Source organism: Centrocercus urophasianus, unplaced genomic scaffold (genome assembly GCF_019232065.1).
Source record: "Centrocercus urophasianus isolate 14NV4802_14NV808 unplaced genomic scaffold, USGS_Curo_1.0 seq_16, whole genome shotgun sequence".
Taxonomy (NCBI): Eukaryota; Metazoa; Chordata; class Aves; order Galliformes; family Phasianidae; genus Centrocercus; species Centrocercus urophasianus.
This window is the reverse complement of record NW_024884711.1, coordinates 32,079,230-32,099,537: the sequence shown is the minus strand read 5'-3', so window position 1 is coordinate 32,099,537 and position 20,308 is coordinate 32,079,230. Positions and strand designations below refer to the sequence as shown.

The 20,308-nt window shown below is 41.7% G+C and overlaps 1 protein-coding gene across 12 annotated transcripts in view; it reads left to right on the top strand.

Moving 5' to 3' along the window:
• ABI1 (abl interactor 1) overlaps positions 1-19,919 on the top strand; it is a 77,600-nt gene extending 57,681 nt beyond the window's left edge. Inside the window, exons 4-12 of one of the 12 annotated variants that reach the window (XM_042816644.1) lie at positions 1,005-1,019; positions 1,751-1,851; positions 5,190-5,330; positions 7,332-7,432; positions 8,008-8,088; positions 9,731-9,907; positions 12,846-12,932; positions 16,797-16,982; positions 18,869-19,919. In XM_042816644.1, the coding sequence (XP_042672578.1) occupies positions 1,005-1,019; positions 1,751-1,851; positions 5,190-5,330; positions 7,332-7,432; positions 8,008-8,088; positions 9,731-9,907; positions 12,846-12,932; positions 16,797-16,982; positions 18,869-19,044 (1,065 nt within the window). In that variant the 3' untranslated portion in view covers positions 19,045-19,919. The remainder of the gene's footprint in view (positions 1-1,004; positions 1,020-1,750; positions 1,852-5,189; positions 5,331-7,331; positions 7,433-8,007; positions 8,089-9,730; positions 9,908-12,845; positions 12,933-16,796; positions 16,983-18,868) is intronic. The other 11 variants (XM_042816634.1, XM_042816635.1, XM_042816636.1 and 8 more) reach the window with 11 other exon arrangements.
• The last annotated feature ends 389 nt before the right edge of the window (positions 19,920-20,308 follow it).

The following is a 20,308-nucleotide window of genomic DNA, read 5'->3' as shown; positions in this document are numbered from 1 at the left end:
TCACACATCTGCATTGCTGTATTGCATATTTTAATTATTTTTTCAAGGATGATGAACACCTTTAAGTTGGTCTGTGGCTCTTGGTCTGGAAATGACAATTTATTTCCAGATAACCTTAAAAACAGTACTGGGATTGTTTTATGTTTTGGGGCTGCTGAGAATTTTTTGAAAGTAAGGAAACTATTGCTTGTCTACATTCAAAATGATGAATTCCCACCCCCTCAATAAAATTAAAGAGCTCACCTTGGATTTAAAAAAAAAAAAATTACATTAGTTTTCTTTATAGAATTATGAAGCCAAGCTGTCACAATTTTTTTCTCTGCAGTCACGAAGGCTGTAAAAATAATACAGTGGAGTCACATAATGACTTGGTTCTAGGAGCTGAAATTTCAGCATGACAATCATTAGAGCACTGCCAACACCGTTTTGAGCAGCCAGCGCAGTGCTGGCTTGAATCAGGTTTCAATCAATAAACCAGAGGTGAAAGGCTCTGCTGCTCATCCTGTCTGAAAACTCACTTTTCTTTGTTTACCATTCAAAGCAGCAGCTAGAATTTCTTCAAAACACACGAAGGTTAAGTGTCAAAACAACGGGCAAGTCCACTCTGTGCCGTATAGCTGCAACTGTGCTTTTGTGAACAAATTCTTAAGTGCGTGTTGCCATTGAAATAGCATTGATTTGGTTTTGGACTTGAACAGTCAGCAAAGGGCTCTTCAACCCTTTACTGCCCGTGAGGAGCCTGGCAAACAGACCTGGCAAAGCTCAGCTAAGCTTCGTTTTGTCACAAGTGGTTTTTCTCTGGATGTTGCTTAGTCATGGAACATTCTGCTGCGTGACAGCATGAGCCAGTAACATCTGTGGTAGTGTACTGGGATGTAGCTAAGTATCAGTAGACTCAGATTATATTTTTAAATGTGATTATCTGTAGTTTAACCTGTCCTGTCAGTTGTGATGGATCTGCCATTAATTTCTCCCTTTTTCCCCCTTTTTTTGCCAACGTTAAGTGGCTAAAAGCCAAGGTAAGAAGTGTTATTTCTCCTTTGCCCCACAGTGCCTCATGTGACTGATAGTAGAGGCTGCAGAGCCATTAAAACTGAAAACTAGCGCGCTCTTACGCTCTCCTCTGCTTTCCATAGGATATTTAGATTAAACATGCTGTACTTGAATGTTTTGTTGTTTTCAGCGTTTAGCCTGTCAATATATCTGCGATACATTGACATCTGCATTTACACATAGACGATTAATTTCTCTAACACATGTAGTGCTTCGCTCTGAATTCAGTAGATGCCTCAATTCCCCTCACTTACATTTTTTTTGCAGGAGACTTCCCAGACAATCTGAATGACTCTGCTAGTCAAATAGCAGGGCCGAGCTGAGCCATCCTGGGCCTGCGCTGACTGTATTGTACTGTCAGCATTAAAGTTGGGTTGAAATTATTGACACTCCAACTGAGATGAACACAAATGTGGCTTCCCCTTAAAGAAAAGAGAGAAACGAGAGATTTGTGCATGAAACTGTCAGTTGCCTAGCTTTCTGATGTCTGTTGTACATTAATAGCAAAAATAACATTAAGCTTGTATTTGAACTCTTTGTATATACTATTGTCTGTCTTGTGTGTAGCTAAAAACTTGCTGTTTGACAGCTGTCTGGGAATTCTCGCTTTATAATCTTACACTTTAAAAAAAAGCAAAACCTGTCAATAATAGGCTGCTCCGTTATAAAAATAAAATCATGTTTTCCCTTATTTCAGCATGGAAATAACCAGCCTGCAAGAACTGGCACCTTGTCAAGAACAAATCCGCCTACACAGAAACCACCAAGTCCTCCCATGTCAGGCCGGGGAACTCTGGGGTAAGAATGAATAGTGCTCAGTCTTGCTTGTTGAAGACACAGCTTCAAATGTGCCAACGTCGATGTTTCTTAAATAGGTGGATAGATAGCAGGTCTGATTGCCTTTAGGAAATAACACAATTAGTTTTGCTGTGTAAACCCTTTCGGCTGCACTGCCTCTGTATTTTCATGGTGACCTTTTGAAATAACTGCTTTGCATGGGGGAGTGGGTTTATTGTAGATATGGATAAAGTAGAAGTTACTGTTATTCCTGAATTTTGGGTAGAAGTCCTGGGTAATGTGAGAGAATATCAATGAGGTTTTAACCTCAGCAAAGATTTTGTTGTTGAAGTTCTTGTCTGCTTGTTTCTCATTACAGAGATAGGAAATGGCTGTTGATAGCATGTTTATTGCATTAACTAAGCAAAATTCATTGCATCATTAACATATTGGCAACACTGATTCTCACTGACTTGTGGATTTTTATTTTTACATTTAAATGAGGAAAGATTTTGCTTTTTCTAAGCCTCCCTGTGACCAGTTCCCTACCATATCATCAATTTCTCTGCTCTGGACCTGTGGGCAATGAAATCTGCTTATCACTGTGTGCCAGCAAGTATTTGTTGGTAGGGACCAAAGCATGAATACCTGAACAGCTCAGAGCGCGTGCAGTGTGGCTTTGTCTGCTGAGAAAGCATTTGAAATAAGAACTTCTACCTGTTTGTCACACTTAGGCTTTCCTTTATGCTGTAGGTGACTGAGGCACTTTAAAGCTGGCTGCTGTGGCTGTGTCAGCTTCAGCATGTTTTCTCAGAGAGCTGGGCAGCTGGAGAAATGAGAAGTAATGCGACAGAACTGGAGAAACAGCCAAGGAAAATTAGGAGCAGCAACTGCTTTTGTCAAAGACTTAGTGATTTTTAATCCTGATTTGCTACTTTGCTGCTTCAGGATGGCAGTGTTTATTGTGTATTCCACAGAAAAATTACCCTACGGGGTTCCTCAGCATGTTTTCTGAAAATTCCCATTGCTCAAGGGCACAAAATCAGCATTCCAATTGTCTCTCTTATCCCAGCTGAGAGAGCGTTGTTGTTGTTGTTGTTGATCAGCCCGGGAAGCTGGGTAGGATTTTACATCCTCCTGGCTGCCCCCAGTGTGGCAGCAGTGCTGATGGACTGCTGAGCAGTCTCTCATACTCCCATTGCCTCAGCTGATGCCTGACAAGGATTAATCAGCCCATGTCATTTCCAGATGAGCATGACAAAAAGCAGCAGTTGACTGAGGGGAAGGAATAATGTGGCTTCCTAACACAGATTTCTATCTGCCCTTCTTGTTCAGGAAGTACAGCTCTTGTCTCGAGCAGCCATGTTCTGCCAAAGCATGAAATATCATAGGCATGACTGTTTTCCCTAATATATGCAAAAGAAAATGCTGGAAACCACAGGGATGCTGCTCTTCTCCCTTTCATCCAGAAAACAGAGATAAACGTGTAAATCAGAACGAGCTTGATGTCTAACATGAGCCCTGAAGTAGGTGTACAGCTTATCCCTCCAAGGCAAAGGCAGGGTGATCCAAAGTGATGCTGGGAAAGAGTCTTGCTCAGGAACTGCCTGAGCTGTGAAATGAATGAACAGCAGGTACAGGGGCTTTTTGGGGGCTGCTCAGGCTGGGAGCAGAGAAGAAAGCGAGTGAAGGGCTGGAGCTGGAGAAGCTGATTGGAGGGAGCAGCTGCACCAAGAGGGACGTGGAGCAGAGCATGGCCTTAGGCTACCTTTGGCTCCCCTGTGGCAGTAGGCACTGGGTGTTGGCACTGCTGTGTTAGAGAAGGGCTGCTCTCCTCTGCTGTGCAAGACTGGCAGAAAAACAGAGGGATGGGTTGGACCTGCATGGCACAAAGAAATTACTCTCTACTTCTCTGTGCATGGGAGTTTCAGTCCTTCAATGAAGCTGAGAACAAGGAGAAACCAGGATCCAGCTGAGCCTGAGGATGTAGCAGGGTTTGCTTTTGATAGGATATTGAAATTGGATGGGCAAAATGAATAGTGCTATCAAGCCAAGAGGCTGCATTTCTTACTGCCAGTGCATTCCAAGATAGAATACTTCAAAATGTTAGTTTTCAAGGTTATTTCTGTTGGAAGCACATTTTAAATCTTCTGTGCTTATTATTTCACTTGGCAATATTTAGAGCTCTATCTCTTACAACTGGAATACAGAGTCACTTTATTTTTCCCATGACTGATCTCTTTTGGCAGGTCTACAGGTGGTGGCAGTCTGCACATCAGAGTCATCTGCAGGTCTTTATATAGACAAACTAATTTACAAACACCATCATTCATACAAACAAACATGATAATTCCATTTTTCTCCTCAAGAGAGTTTTTAATAGTTCAGTTTTTAGTTAAAATTAAGTACTGTTGCATTCTACATTGTAGAAAGGAAGTAGATACATTTCTTAAAATACTGTGAAACCATATAGCTTAACAGGCTGGTTATAACCAGCAATGGAAGAAGTGATTAAATGCCAGTAGTTTACTATTTTTGTTTTTGCTTAGCTGGTGTGTTGCCAAGTTCCGTGTCTTGCAAGGGATCTCTTGGTAACTGGTGAGAACTGAAGAGCTCTGCAGCTCAGTACAATACACACACTGTTCTGAAGGCAGAAAAGGGGTGGGTAAATAGATCTCGAAAGATCCATGCTGCATTTCTGAGTTGATGCAGTCTGCTTAGTGACCTTGGAAGTCTCTGAGCTTCACTTTCTGTGTCTGTAGAATCCAGACAATGAAGCTGGTCTCTGAAGTGCTTAAAGATCTGCTTAAGTGATATGCTTGATTACAGCATGAAACAGCGCTGCTAGGAAGAGCACTGATGATTGCAAACGTAACTTGTTCTGTGAATAGTTTGGACTTACTCCTGTCTTAATGAGTTGAATACCTTCAGCCAAGAATGCTTTTAGGATGGTTAAGCATTTGGAGGGGAGAGGGAGAAAGAAGGCATTGTTAAAAGGGAAGGAATTGCTCACATGCAGTGTATTAAAAGATAACCCTGGGATATGGCACAGGTGTAACTGCTGTATGGTATGTAGTTCAAAGCATATATTTTTGGTGATGTATTTAGCTTAGGCTTTTTTAATCGGTTTGTGCTCTAGGCCAACTTGTGTGGATCTTTCTACGTAAGAGCACTTTAGAGAGTTGAAGGTGATTTCACCACCTCTCGCTGGTGAAATTTGTTTAATATACTCTAATGTGGGTCACTGTGGTCTCATGTGAAAATGTAAAACAACAAGTGGCTTCACGACTCCATGCAGTTATCCTTCTGATGTACTGATTGTTTATCTTTCTGTCTTCAAATCTTTCTCTCTTGACCAGGCGAAATACTCCTTACAAAACCCTGGAGCCAGTCAAACCGCCAACAGTCCCTAATGATTACATGACCAGTCCTGCCAGACTGGGCAGCCAGCACAGCCCGGGGAGGACAGCTTCCTTGAACCAGAGACCAAGAACACACAGGTAGAACATTTTTTCTCACTCACACTCCTTCCTGCCTGGCACGCTGCTGTTTACTGAAAGTCACAGAAAAGCTTTGAAGCTTAGTGCTCTTGGCAGCACGGACTTCATTTTCTGCGGTACTTGTTTCCCGAAAATAAGCAGAACTTCAAAATTTATGCAGTTGAGAAGTGAAGCAGTGTTGGGTCCTGGGTACTGGGTTAAAAGCTGCCTAGCTAACCTTAGTCTAAAATGTAGTTACCCTTTATAGAATAGTTTTTTTGTTGTTGTTTTCAAGTCCAGTAGTTGCAAAGGGGAATTTCTCTTGATTAAAAACACTATGATGAAAGTAGTCTGAAAAGCCAATTGCTTTCTTTTGGCTAAAACTTGTAATCAGTGCTTGCATGATAGAAGTGGAATGTAAAGCTTACTCACAAAGCAGGTATAGGCAGTACCCAATTGTTTCCACACAATCAAGGATTTTTATGAAAGAATGGTGTGTCCTGAGGTGAGAAAGGTATGGTAGTGTACTTTGTTCTCTTTTTTTTATCATGTAAATTTATTCTCAAATTGCAAGGATAGATTTTTCTTTGTGCCTCATGAGTGAGTTTAGTTTCCTCAGTTTGACAGTATCAGAACTTCTGAACTGCAGGAAAAAAAAAAACAGACAAAAGAGTTCAGCTAAAAATAAAATGGTAGTTTATTTTTCAGAGAGCTTCTGCCTTAATTTTTTTAACACCCTGTAGACAATTAAACACAGTTGGTCACTAATTAGGGATTGAAGGTATTTTGGACACGATGTTCATGAAATACTTTCAGAATTAAATAGTGTCTAAATCTGGATGCAGTGAAGATCTTGTTAACGTGTTTAGCTGGCTCCTGTAAACGCTCCCTACACTTGTCTCACAAGATCTGTATTTTGTGTAGACTACAGTTAGAAAGTCAGCTGCAACCATGGTGACGAGATCAAGGTCTTCAGCAGACAGAACACTAATTTTGAAGGAATTATCTTTGCTTCCATTTCAGATCACTGATTCTCTTTTTGTAACAGTATTATTTTCTTAAGAAATGTTTGAATGATTTGTAGCTACCCAGGATTGGTAAAGAAACTGTAAAATCACTGGGTACTTAATCATTAACGTGAATGGCTGAAAGTGGTGTGTTTTGGCTTCAAGGCATCTTGACTGCTTAGTTCCCTTTATATCATCCATTTAATCTGTGTAAATTCAAGCCTTGGCCTAAGGAATGTTCTCGAGTAAGAATAAGGACAGATGTCATCTGAACTTTGATTCCTTTTTTCATCTCTGGGTGGAAAGAGATGTTTTGGTCTCTGCAGTAGATCACTAAAAGCATGTTCTGTAAAAATCTGTATTGCTGGCCTAGGACATGAACAGTACTGAGACAAATTGCCACCTGGTTGTACTGTCATCTTATAGACTATCTTAGAAACAAACTTCTCATACACAAATTGTGTGCCTGTGTGTATGAAAAGGTGCATTGGCTATGCAGATAATTATTCCTTCCCTTCCCCTACCCAGCTTGGATAATCGCAGCTTTTCTCAGTGAAAAACTTTTTATTCTAAGCCTCTATTCGAAGTAGAGGAAAGGTTCCTTCAGCTGATAGGATAATTAATTTTGAATAATTATTTGTAGTTTAGGCATGAACTCTTCCAGCCCCCATTATTGCTTCTAATTAATACAAGGCTCTTGAACCATTCCTGCAGTTGTTAGTCCGTTGCCTAGAGTTGGTATGGTTGCTTACCTTTTTATTTTTGAAGTCATGTAATTAGACATTTTATGCATAGTGATGTTCATCAGCTTAGCTAATTCCATTTATTAGGGATGTAATGCTTCCCACATAGTTGATTAGCTATATGAGATTGTAGGTAGAGACAAGGGCTTTTTGTAGCGGATTTTTTGACTGTCTGCTGTTAGACCAGCAGAGTTCACACAAGAAACATGGCTGTTGATAGGCTTTTGTAGGAAATGTGTGCTAATACTTGTTTTTCTGTTTTTCTCTTATAGTGGCAGTAGTGGAGGTAGCGGCAGTCGAGAGAACAGCGGCAGCAGCAGTATTGGCATTCCCATTGCCGTGCCTACACCTTCGCCACCAACCATTGGGCCAGGTAGGAGGGACTCTTCCCATGTTAACTTAAGGCTTTAATATCAGTCACTTGTGTTTGTACAAGTGAATAGAAGTTTTTACCTCAAATAAAATACAAAAGATGACCTACAGAAAATTGCCAGTAGTAGAATTCAGACTTGTCAACTAGTGTCATTTATTCTGGTACAGTCTGAAGTTGCTAAACTGTGAGAGAGACCACTGACAGAAGCAGGAGAACTGGTGTGTATAGCATAGCAGTGAAAGAGAGCAATGCAGGTTTTCTCAGTGTGTACATCTGTTGAATTTGTTCCTTGGTTCACTTTCTTACACATGTGTAGGCTTTCCTTTCTATTTCCTGGTGTTTCTGATCCTGCACTGGTCCAAATAGGCATACATCTTACTATCACCTGTCATCCCATTGAAATAAATGGGAATAATGACCTGCAGGTACAGAACCCTTTGTAGGATCAGGGTCTGAGCTTGTATCAGACTAAAGTTAAATTTTTGTATTTATTTGGGAAGCCTATGAAGTGCCCTTGCTTTCTTACCTGCTTTTTAAATATGTGGCCTAATTGGGAATATAAACTATTTTATTAGCACACATTTCTGTTCCTCCTCCTCCTGGAGCCCCGCCAGCACCACCACTGCCACCACCTCTCCCGATGGGCAGTCTGATAGGTGAGACTTGTGTCAATGCTGAAGTGATTGCAGTCACGCTGCATAATCAATAATCATCTCTTCCTAATGGACTTAGTGAAGCTGTTTTTTTTTCATCTGTACTGGGCTCTACATGATTTTAACATAAAAATCAGTTCTGATGTGATTATTTTTTTTTTTTTAAACAAATCTAATCTCCGCTAACTTCCTGTGGTTAAAGCCTCTGAAGGTAAATGTACAAGGTATGGGGAAAAGCTGCTAGTTGCTTGAAATCTCCATTCCCAGTAAAGCTAAGGTTCAATCTGTTTGATCTGAAGGAGCTCAAAATCAGCTGGAACATTGCCATTCTGCTGTATCACTCTTGCAGTTGAAACTAAGCTGCTACAGTTGCATTCTCACTTAAAAATGGTAGCTGATGTGTAGGGTGATGTACGTATTCTATCCTGAGGGAAAAGGTGACTGAAAAGCAGAAGTGTCTGTCACGGTGGCTTGGGTTTGATCCTGTAATGCTGCAGGCAGATGCCAAACTGAAAGACTTTATGATACAAGCCAACAGTTCTTGAAAAAATGCTTCGAATATTACATGTTGCTGTTAGGAAAGGATTTAAAAGTAGTAAGTGTAAAACTACACAGACCTCTCCCTTTCCTATCAGAAACTGATGTCAAAATTCATAGATCTTGTTATGAAACCAGCTTTGGAGGCTTTGACCCATGTAACCCTTTGCACTTTCTCTTACTGAAGTGTTAAGTGAAAGTGACTTTGGATGGCACTACAGGACTGCAAACTACTGACCATGCACTGTGCCATGCGTGTGCGTTTTGTATATATTTTTATCTGTCTGTATAAGATATATACATATGTATTTAAAAGCACAGAACATTTTATTGCAAAACAGTTTTTACATTCAAAAACTGCAGAGTTGTGCGTTGATCCATGTGACCTCAATGTTTGAGATTCATTAGTTTGCAAGGCTTGATGCTTTCATTTATCTGTCAGAGGTGAATGCAAAAAGAGAACTTAAATTGTTTTATTAATCTTGGCTTTTGTGCAGCGAGCATGGGGAAGGTAAAAATGGGTATCCATCTTGAAGAATGAGTGACATGTCTTTCTGACAGCCGGCACTGGTGATTCTGATCTATTAGTGGTGCAAATTCCATGAATATAAAAGCATAGCTAGCAAATATGATTGGTGAATGTGCCAAGCATCTGAAGCTCGTGACATTTATTTTACTATTTTATTAGAGCATTTTTTATTATTTGATTGGAGACAAATTCTGGTTCACAATGGAGAACATTTGCTTTGAGCAGAATGTGTGATTTTTTTGTGTGCGCTTTTCAATAAAGGGTATTGCATGTAGAATTCTTGAGATATGCTTAGGAGCTGGAAGCTGATCCAAGTTTCCAGCCCCATCAGACTGTCAAAGTAGTTATCAGCATTTCTCAAATGCCCTTTATATGAATGTTCTTTTATGTCCTGTTTTCTCGTTACTGATTATAACAGGGATGTTTGTCTTCTGTTAATCTCCTGTTACTGTCTTAATTTACTGGTGATGTGTGGTCAAATAATTCCCAGGTTCTGGGCTTTTTCTGTTTTCTGCATTCTGTCCCAAGTAATGCTCTGCTCAAGTCTTTTCCTTGGTTCCTCTGGCTAATGCTTTTCAGCTGCTCCAGGTTCAGCTCCTGGTTCCCAGTATGGCACAATGACCAGGCAAATCTCGCGACACAACTCTACCACTTCTTCAGCATCTTCTGGTGGATACAGACGGAATCCTTCTGTGACTGCCCCATTTTCTGCTCAACCTCATGTTAATGGCGGGCCTCTTTATTCTCAAAATTCAAGTAAGCTTCTGAGCTCTGAAATCAAAAACTGTTTTGAGCAAAATGATTGTAAAAGCATGCATGGCATTTTAATTCATTTGTGAAGAGCATCAATAAGATTATTGCTTTCTTTCCTGAAATAGAAAGAAAAACAAATAAGAAAAACTCTGAGTTGTACAGAGATTGTACTGTATGCAATTTCACTGTTTTTCCCCTCTGAGTTGTTTGCTGTTACTCACAACGAGAAATTATGATGATTGCCTGTCTAATTATGGGCACATTATACTTAGCATTTCAGGTGTGCTTGGAAAACATAAACTAAAACCAGATTTTTTGCAGGAGACCTAATGTGGTTGTAGCACACTTCCTCCACTACTGGACCAGTGGTGAGAGGGTGCTATCGGAGCACAATGCTCATAAAACAAGCTTTTCCCATTACTCAGTATCTCCCTGTCTCTTTCTTGTTCTCAAATCCTATTTCTGTCTCCAAATTTCTCCTTTGTTCTTCACTTTAAACTTGACTGTTAGAGAAGGGACGAAGAGTTCAGTCTCTTTTCTCTTTAACAAATTGCTCCTCTATGCTTCTACACCAATAGTAGAGATGGAAATGAGTGAGCAGTGGGGTGCCCCATTCCTGGAGGCATTCAAGGCCAGGCTGGATGTGGCTCTGGGCAGCCTGGTCTGGTGGTTGGCAACCCTGCATGTAGCAGGGGGGTTGAATCTAGGATGATCATTGTGGTCCTTTTCAACCCAGCCCAGCTCTGTGATTCTGTGATTCTATGCAGTGGGCAGCTGAGCCTGGTTTTAGTCAGCAGGGTTCTGCCTAACCACAGAACACGGCAAGCAAGGTTGACTGCAGAAAGTTCCGCAAAAGAGGGATCTACTAGAATCTTGGTGGAAAGCTACGTTTAGATCAGGGACTTTTTCCTTACTGCTTTCAGTCCAAAATTATCCTTGCTGAAATTCTTCCTTACTGGAAACAACAAGGATCATTTTTACCAGATATACGTAGAGGAGTGACTGTACTCACGTGGCTTTTAGTGCTGTGCCGGCTCTAAACTACAGAGTGATATTCCTATAAAAAGAAATGTTGATGTTTGAGCTGAAGATCTCTACAGACCAGTGCTGCCTAGTAGTATACTTATTCTTAAGGAAAGAACACATAGACAGTATTTGAGACACAGGGTGAAACATTTTCTCAGTGGTTTACAAGTACAACATTAGTCCAAGAATGTCTTTCTATGCAGGCACAGTACTTACCTACTTTTTTTTTCTTCCCCATTCCTAGTTTTCAGACTGACTCTTCATTTTCTTCCACACTCTGCTTCCCAAAATTAATTGTCCATAATAACAGAAACCCCCTCCTGCTCAAACAGTTGTGTTCTGATGAATAAACAGGACTTCTGGAAATAGTCACCTTGAATGCTCTGCACACCACTATTTCTGAACATTTGGAGTTTTCCAAGGCAATTTTTTGCTCAAATGCAGGTGCTGTTCCCCAGTCCGGCATCTTTGGTGTTTTCAAAATACTGATTGTCAAAATTTTTTTGAACAGTATTTTGATGATGGGTGCGTTTTTTCTACCTTAAACTGTTTTTTTTTTCTGTTTCTGAAACTGGTGATTTTTTTAATGCTACTATCTTGACGTTAAATCTAGGTTCCACGTTTCCTTAAGGTTTTACTTCTCATGCTAACAAATATTCTGTTTTTTTCTTAGATGTTTACTTCAATTTTGTGAGAAACCTGTTTGTTGTCCCTCTTTTATTGGTTGTTTCCTTCATTCAGTTGATTTGATTATTGGTTTTGTAATGAACTAAATGCTTCATTTTTATTCATCAAACATTAATCTTAGTCATGGCTTTATTTAAAACTGTTGCTTACTTGGAAGTACAGAACCTCTTTCAAATTTGATTCCAACTGGATTATGCTGCTGAATTCCCATCTTCACAGGAATTCTCTGTTTTGATGCAAGAGAAATTCACCTGAGAAGAGGCACAGTGTAAACAAATGAGCTGATGTTCTGTTGTTCTTTTCTTTTTTGTTTGCTTTTTTCTCCCTCCTCCCCACCTTCACTGCTGTCCCACCAGCACTGGTACTTTATGTGGCACATCCTCTCTGTTGTGTGCAGAGGGGAAAGCTGAACACCTCAGCTGTCAACCTGGTGGGGCTGAGCGCTGGTTCAGTGTTTCCTGTCTCATGTCTCACTGAGCAGGGCCGTGCTTCAGGGGAAACGAGAAGCCTTTGCCACTTAACAACTTCACAGTTCTTAAGTTGCAGAGTGCCTCTAACCACAGAGGGCTTAATAACTTGAAATAAAACACCGTTCCACTCAAAACTTACCTATTTTCTTTCCAATAAGCAACAAGTTCCTTTTTATATGCAGAACAACAATGCTGTGAGCTGTCCCTTGTCCCCATCCCCAGCAAAATTACAGGAGGTGCTCTGTATGAGTACTGACATCACAGCATTGTTTCCTTTGTAAAGTTGCTGTCTTTACTCTGTGTCAGTGCTGTTTTGCTGCATTTGATGTAGCTCTCTGCTCTGATGGTAGAGGAGGAGTCCAGAATCCTCCACACCACCGCCTCCTCTTCTGGCAGCACATTTTATACAGAGAGTTCCTGGATCTGAGCAATTGTGAGCACAATGAGAAGCTCAGCACTGTGTGCTGCCTGTGCGCCCGCACTCACTCCGGGAGCTCCCTGCTGTGGGCTGCACTCTGCTTTGTGCTCAGATGGATGCGGGCAGGTTTTGCTTTTTGGGCCGTGATTGGCTAGCCACGAATTCAGCCTCGTTGGAAACACAAGCTTGAAGAAGGTTCTTCTGTGTGTGTGTTCTTGTTGTTCTTGACATATTTTGTTTTGTGGTCCTCGTTACTGACGGCTGCTTTTGTTTGTTTCCTTTTTTTTTTTTCCCCTGTGTCCGTTTGACTTTTCCCATCTGGTGTGTGCCTTGCTACCAGTTTCTATTGCTCCACCCCCTCCCCCTATGCCTCAGTTGACTCCACAGATACCTCTCACAGGCTTCGTGGCCAGGGTGCAGGAAAACAGTAAGTTTGGACAAGCTGAGCTATTAAAGGGTAGAGCCTCCTTCCTTCTAGTATGCATGGCTGGCAAGTCAGACTCTCTTTTGTTTCCTTTTCCAGAAGCTAATACCATCTTGCGTTGTAGTGTCAATATGCTATTGGAGCTGAAGGGCACACTCGTCAATATTTTATAACACGTGCATGATTATTACTGACCCATTTAAGTTCCAAACTGCAAATTTATTAGAGAAATACAGTGTGAAATATGTGGCATCTGCTTCATCTGATTGTAGAAGTGTATCTTAATTAAAATATTAATTTCATGTTGAATCATCCTGCCCGAGGCTTTTTCAGTAGGGATAATTGATTAGTTTTTATTAGAAGGCTTATGCGGAGTGTCAAAATATGTACTGTGCAATCATTGACTCCAGTACTGCGATAGTTTTTGGTGAGCCATAAAGGCAATTGAAAATGTGCACTCTTATGATCTAATGCCATTACAAAGGAGTTCCTGAGGTATTTCTCCTCTCTCCCGCCTTTCATTCTCCATTGCTTTGTGTCCTGTAGCCAGATTTCCCTACTGAGCTGCTTACGGCATAGCTCTGTGGATAGATTTGTGAGAGATGCTCCCTGGCTGTGATCTGTTTTCCACTGCTATCTCTGCTTTTACCATTATTGCTTGATTCATTTCAGGTGAGTGTTCCTATCCCTAATGCTAGTGCAGGGGTAAAGTCTTGCTCCTGCTGTGAGTTCATCTTTGTTCCAGGAGAATGTTGTTGTTTTGTAAACAAAAGAAAGAATGCAATGCAGGTAGGGCATGAAATGAGTATAATGCATTCTTAAGGCGTTTGGGAATCATGGTGGAGTCTGCTAGAATCTCAGGGACTGTTACTGTGCAGTGGTGCTCCAGGATATGCTGAGGGGCTCTCAGCACTGATCAGTGCTGCTATGCAGCTTCCCATATGAGCTTCTTAGTGCTCGTATTGTGAGTGTTTTCCCAGGTGTAAGAAGCATCTCTGTGGTTCCCATTCAGAAAGAAGGTATTTTGGTGTTATGTTAGATGAATGCTTAAGTCGTGTTTATGTAGACTAGCATGCCACAAAATTGACATGCCTTCCCAAAATGCAAAGTGTAGAGGTAGATGTACTGAAGATGAAAGGTACAAAATATCTTCACTTGCAGATAACCTTGAGAAAATTGACACCTGCTTCTGAATTGTTCCAAGTATGGTGAAAAGGGACAGACTTATTTGTCTGTCACAACGAAAATTAAAGCTGACTTGTGAATGAGATTGCAGCAGAAAATAGGTTGAAATGTGGTCTAGGAATTGTCCTGTTTATTTTCTTGCTTTAATAGTCCCTGGGGTTTGAAAGTTCTCTAATGAGTATGGTTTTGAGCTGCTGCTGCTGCCTTGTTTCAGAGGTGGGAGTGCGTGTGGCAGCTGTGCACACACTCAGCAGAACTGTCTGCAGGGGACCTTCAACTGTCTTGTTTTCTACAGCACAATCACAGGAAGTGGAGTTACAGAGACACGGGTAGGCTTGCCTCTTATGGGAAAAGCCTTTCCTTTTCATAAAGATTGTTGGGTTTGGAAAGCATCTTCTGTGCACGCTGTGGACTCCTTTCAGACTTTTTCTAGGGCAGAGGATTAGAAAATGCTCAAGGTCTGTTCTTTTTTCCTGCACCCTGTGCCCAAGCCATGGGTGTCTCCTGCAGAGAGGTTTAGCAGTGTGCCCAGGGACCAGTGACTAGCTGTCAGCTGCTGCACTCTAACACCCGTTCTGCTAAAGATGAGTCTGCAGGGCCCCACTTAATGACAGGGATGTGAACACAAGCTAGAGAAAATGCTTCAGTTTGAAGCTTTGTTAAGTCCGGTCTATGTACTGGACCCTGTGCCCTTCCTCATTTAGAGTACTTCTGTATGCCATTTTTTCCCCCTAGAAAAATTGATGCTGCTCCTGATTTTGCCTGGCTGAGTTCAGAACCAGGCAATGCGTAGGTTGCAATCCCAGAGGTGGGGACACATCCTGGGGTGACACTTGTCTGATTTTCTGTTCCGTTTTCTCCCCTTGTGTAAATGTGATGTTGAATTGTTTTACACATTTCCCATAAAACACGCACTGTGAGCACAGCATTTTGGTTAGGGTGTGTGTTGGCACTTCCACACTCACATTTCCTGCCCTCTTCTGTTCTTGTCAAATACGCATCTTCACTGTTGAATAAATACAGCCTTTATTAAGGTAAGGATTTCTTAGCATCTCAAAGGATTGTTGTTCAATACTTTTCTTTTCCTGGCTGTAGCTGGATACTAAGGATAGCAGTATATTTGGTGAAGGATGTGCTGAAAAGAGCACACAAACCCTGTGTATTTATAAATAGTGCTGTCATGTGCCTGTGGTGTAATAACGAAGCCTGCCTGTGAGCGCTGCTCAGTAATGCAGGCAAGACAGAGCACTCAATTGGACAGAGACTTTGTTAGTCTGTCTCCAAATGACATCAGTGGGTTTCTGTATGGAATAGGAATTGTTAACACAGTGGCAGCCGCCCCACTGTGGGGAGCTGTGATTGAAGTGACAGTAGTGCCTTGGGGGCTGTCGCCTTCCCCCACCACAGCACAGCCTCTCTGGCACAGCTAGAACTTGAGAGCTGTGCTGAGCTGTGTTCCTGTGGACCAAAGGTTAGTCACTGGTTAGTAGTGGTCAGGCAGAAGTGAAGAGCAGTAAAGCAAACAAATCTAACTAGCTTCACTCCGTGCTGTGTTCTTTCCTTGCTTTCCAGCTTGTCTTTCTTAAAAGTAGCAGTGTTCTGGAGCACATGCCCTGCTCTTTCAGTCACACCCTCTCAGAGCAGTGGATTTCAGCCTGTCGGTGTTTCATATGCACACTCCGAGATTGCTTGTTATTAAATCTGTGTGCTTATACAGCAGTGCTGAGCTCAGTGATGGTTCCTTACAGTAACTCCCGCCCAGGTTTATGTGTAGTGGCCCCAGATCCAGGGAATGAGATGGGTAGCCCTGTGTCTCACATGTGGGATCTGTCTCCCCTCTGTTCTTCCAGCTGCTATGAATGTTATTAAGATCTGTTTGAAAGAGTGATTTGTTCCATAATGCCTTTCTCTTTTCCCTTTCCCAAAGCAACCTGTAATTGTGCTGATTGAAGAGTCTCAGGGCAGGGATTTGACATTTTGGATTACTCACTTAATTCCTTGAGCACTTTTTCCCAAAGAGCAGCAGCCGTCTGTTGTAGTTTTCCATTTGTTAACGGTATCCTGGATGTGTGCATACACACAAGCCAGTCTGCAGGATACTGATCAGTACAAAGCTTTTCTTCTCCAGAAAGATCACTTGGTTTTTTCCCACTTGGTTAAATTAGAAGCCCAGTCTCGTCCCTTTTTTGTGATCTGTACCAGATCTTTTTGCCCTCTTAGGGCTAGCTCTGAGAGAGGGAATCCAAAGAAGCAGTGTTCACAAACAAATGGAAGTGGCTGTACAGGCAAAGGCTTTGTGCAGAACGAATTGTGCTGCTGACTGGCCAGCAGCTGCTGCTGCCCGGCTTAGAGGGTGCTGCTTGCAGTGCTCCCACAGCTTCTGCTGCAGCCAGCCCTTAGCATGGCCAGCGAGCAGGGCTGCCCGCTGCTGATGTTCAGCTTATGACCTGCAGCATGTGCTTTGACTCTAGTAGCATCTCTATGTAGATCTGACCACTAATAACGAACGTAGCTGCGTGTTGTAGCTGTTAATACAAAGCCTCTGTTTCTAATCAGTGCATGGTATTATAGCGCATGCTGTGTGTTGTCATCCCCAGCCCTTTTATTTACAGTCTACAGCCTCAGGTTTGTTTATATCTGCACGCTGGTTTTCATGTAAAAAAACTTTCCCAACGTTTCCAGTTGCCGATAGCCCGACTCCTCCCCCCCCGCCGCCCCCTGACGAGATGCCAATGTTCGATGACTCCCCCCCACCTCCACCCCCACCCCCCGTGGACTACGAGGACGAGGAGGCTGCTGTTGTGCAGTACAGCGATCCCTATGCGGATGGAGATCCTGCCTGGGCGCCGAAGAACTACATAGAGAAAGGTAGGAAGGACTGCAACTGTGTACCTGCAGCACCAGGGATTAATGGTATCTGAAGGGGATGAATGACAAAGCTTGGTCTGATGAAAAGTCATTGTCCCTGCTAGCCAGAACTCAAAGTGTTCCGTTCTTGGTTTGTCAGTGGCTACACCTGATGTGATAAAATGTAATCCTTTTAAAGAAGGATTATAAAATATCTTCAAGCATTCTAGAATGGAGGGATAAAAAAAGTATAGTGAAACAGTTATGAGAAGCAGATGTGAATCCGATGGCTTTTCATCTTTGTTGAGCTGCTGGACTGCGTCTGCAGCTACCTCACTCAGGGTTGCTGAGCAGTCATCTAGAAAGTGTGCTGCACAAAGCCCAGAAAGTCCATGCTCTGTCCTGCTCTATCCTATCAAGATGGAAAGCCAGCTAGAGCAGACCGTGAAACATTTTGCTGTGAAATGTAGTGAGAGCGATAGGACGAGGAATGGTTTTAAACTGAAAGGGGAGATTTAGGTTAGATGCTTGGAGGAAATTTTCTTCCTCAGAGGATGGTGAGGTCTGGGCACTGGCTGCCCGGAGAGCTGCCCAGAGAGTGGGTGCCCCATCCCCAGAGGTGTTCAAGGCTGGATTGAATGGGGCCCTGGGCAGCCTGAGCTGTGGATGGGAGCCCTGTGCATTGCAGGGGGTTGGAACTGAATGGGCTTTATGTACCTTCCAACCCAAACCATTCTGTGAGTCTATGAGACATACCAGTGAGTCTGCCTCAGCAGACTGTAACTGTGCTTAGACATAAACTCATATAATAAATATTTCTTCCCAAGAATAACTGATTTCCTGCCCATAGAGCCGTCTGTGTTAGGACAGTGACCAGCTTGTCAACAGCAACGCTGCAAGTTCTCTCAGGCTCTGGCTGGTACTGTCATGAGCATGAAATGTGTCTGTGGTACCGTCTTGGCAGCAGCGGTGGAACTGCTGTGTTCTGTCCTCACTGCTGGCTGCACTGTATGTAGGGTGCACTCATGGGATGAAAAGAACTGACCTATTCCACCATCATTTGCTAGGCAGTAAGACTCAAGTTTCTGAGATGATACATCATGTAAAATAGTAGATTCTTAAAACCTATAAAATTGACCTATTGCATAAACCCATATTAACTATTTTAAAGGATAAGAGATGTCCAAAGTTTGTATATTGTTGAGTATGTTAAAAATTCCCTCGTTCTTTTTCCTATAGTAACTTCAACACTTGCATTCATTGTAGCCCCTTTAAAAGTAATGTCAAATCTTATTATCATCTAGAAACTATGCAGCGAAAGCAGGAAATGATTCACTTCTGTACAGCTATGGTTACAAGATTGTGCATGATCACAGAATCGTGGAGCAATTCTGTGATGATTATATGGTCATGCACTGCAGTATGCACTGTATAGTTGCAGGGGCTATTGTGTAAGAATTTTTCCTAGTGGTCTTTTTCTACAGTGATTTTTTTTTTTAGGCTTTCTCTAATCAAGATATGCAGGGATAGGAATGCCTTCGAGGCAGTCTGAGCAGAAATTCACATGTGAATTGTGAATTCACATGTCTGAGCGCCACATTCACAGACCCACCTGGTTTGTAACCCAGCTTTTGGATGGCCATGTCCACTGTTGCACTGCACTCCAGCCAGAGGCGCTTGCCCACACCAGAAGGTTTAGGAGCATTCGATGCAGTTACCACCCACTGCTTACAGGCAGGCAGGACTGCAAGAAAAGGCAGATGTCACTTTCTGGACTTGATGTTGAACAGGAAAACTGTGTGAATTCAGTACAGTAAATCAGGATGGCAAACAAGTCTTTCCAAAATATAATGGTACTGAGTGGTGCTATTAGCACGATGCTAACCTTTTCCCTGTTCAATCCACAGTCGTTGCTATATATGACTATACAAAGGACAAAGATGATGAGCTGTCGTTTATGGAGGGTGCAATCATTTATGTGATAAAGAAGAACGATGACGGCTGGTATGAAGGAGTTTGCAATCGAGTAACCGGCTTGTTTCCTGGGAATTATGTTGAATCAATCATGCACTATGCCGATTAAAATCCTTTGCTTTTCAAAGTTGGGTCTTGTACTCAGTCATACCATGATTATTTACGAGGGGTAACTAAAAGCTAACAGAATTGTCTTAATATACTTTCAAAAAAATGTGCCCATTTCTTCAGGCCATACTGTTTTAATGGTATGATTGAATGTCCATCTCTCTGAGTCTCTGGGGGCAGTATGTCTTACCTGATGGCAATCTGTAAAACAAGCAACTGTCTATAACTGGTTATACTTATTTACTTACGCATTGTTAATTTTATGACCAGCCTAAATATTCTGGGGAAGTAGGGTATAATATTTAATGAACCATGATTCAGATTGTGCCATTACATTTTTCAGTACAGCATGGTAACTAACACTACGTTAGACTAACATATTAAAATCTGGATGAGAAGTTTAATGTTAGTGCTGGTCATGTTACTTTTTGTTTAGACTCTTTGCTCATTCTTGAACTATATTTGTTTAAAGCATGCATACAAACTTATGTATTGAAATATACTTTTTTAAAAATCCAAGATGCTTCCAATTGTTGTAATCTTTACCTGGAGTATTCTCACTGAAGTCTATTACAATGAGTTGTTTGGGTCTAAGATGTCCATGTGAATCAAAAAATGGGTGGTCTTATGTATGTGTAATTTGTACCCAAGTTTTTTTAATAAGTAAATTTACATTATGACTTTTTCCATTCATAAATATATAAGTGAACCAAAGGTCTTGTCCATTGCTTTGTTGGCTGGCTTGACAAAGAAGTTTGGAATGCTAACGTAGCAAAATCATGGCTGTGTTATCCCAGGTGATGTACTAAAAAGCAAATGTTTGTAACATGACTTTATCACTGACAGAGGGCAAATAAATTAGATATGAAACCTGAATTATCCATTTATACAAACTCTTAAAAGTTCTTTTCTTCCAGTATAAGTTTTAGCAAGAGTTCTTGGTTGAGGCTAGTTATCTAGATAGAATGAGTTGACACTGTCTGTAACTGACATTTCTCAGTGGAAACTGTATCTGGACGTGGTAGTGTGCCCAGCCGAGGAAGCTGGGGGTTGTCCTCCAGATCTGACCGGGGGAAACAGTCAGAACAGGACAGGGATTCTTTTTACCTGGGATGGAGCAATGCACTTAGCCATTTGCATCAAAGGATAACAAGCAGAGATAGCTAGAGGTGATACTTCTGTTCTGCAAATACTGTGGCTTAAATAACCTGAAAAGGAATGCGGTAGTACTGGATAATTACTGTAATAGGAATGTGTCTGTGACT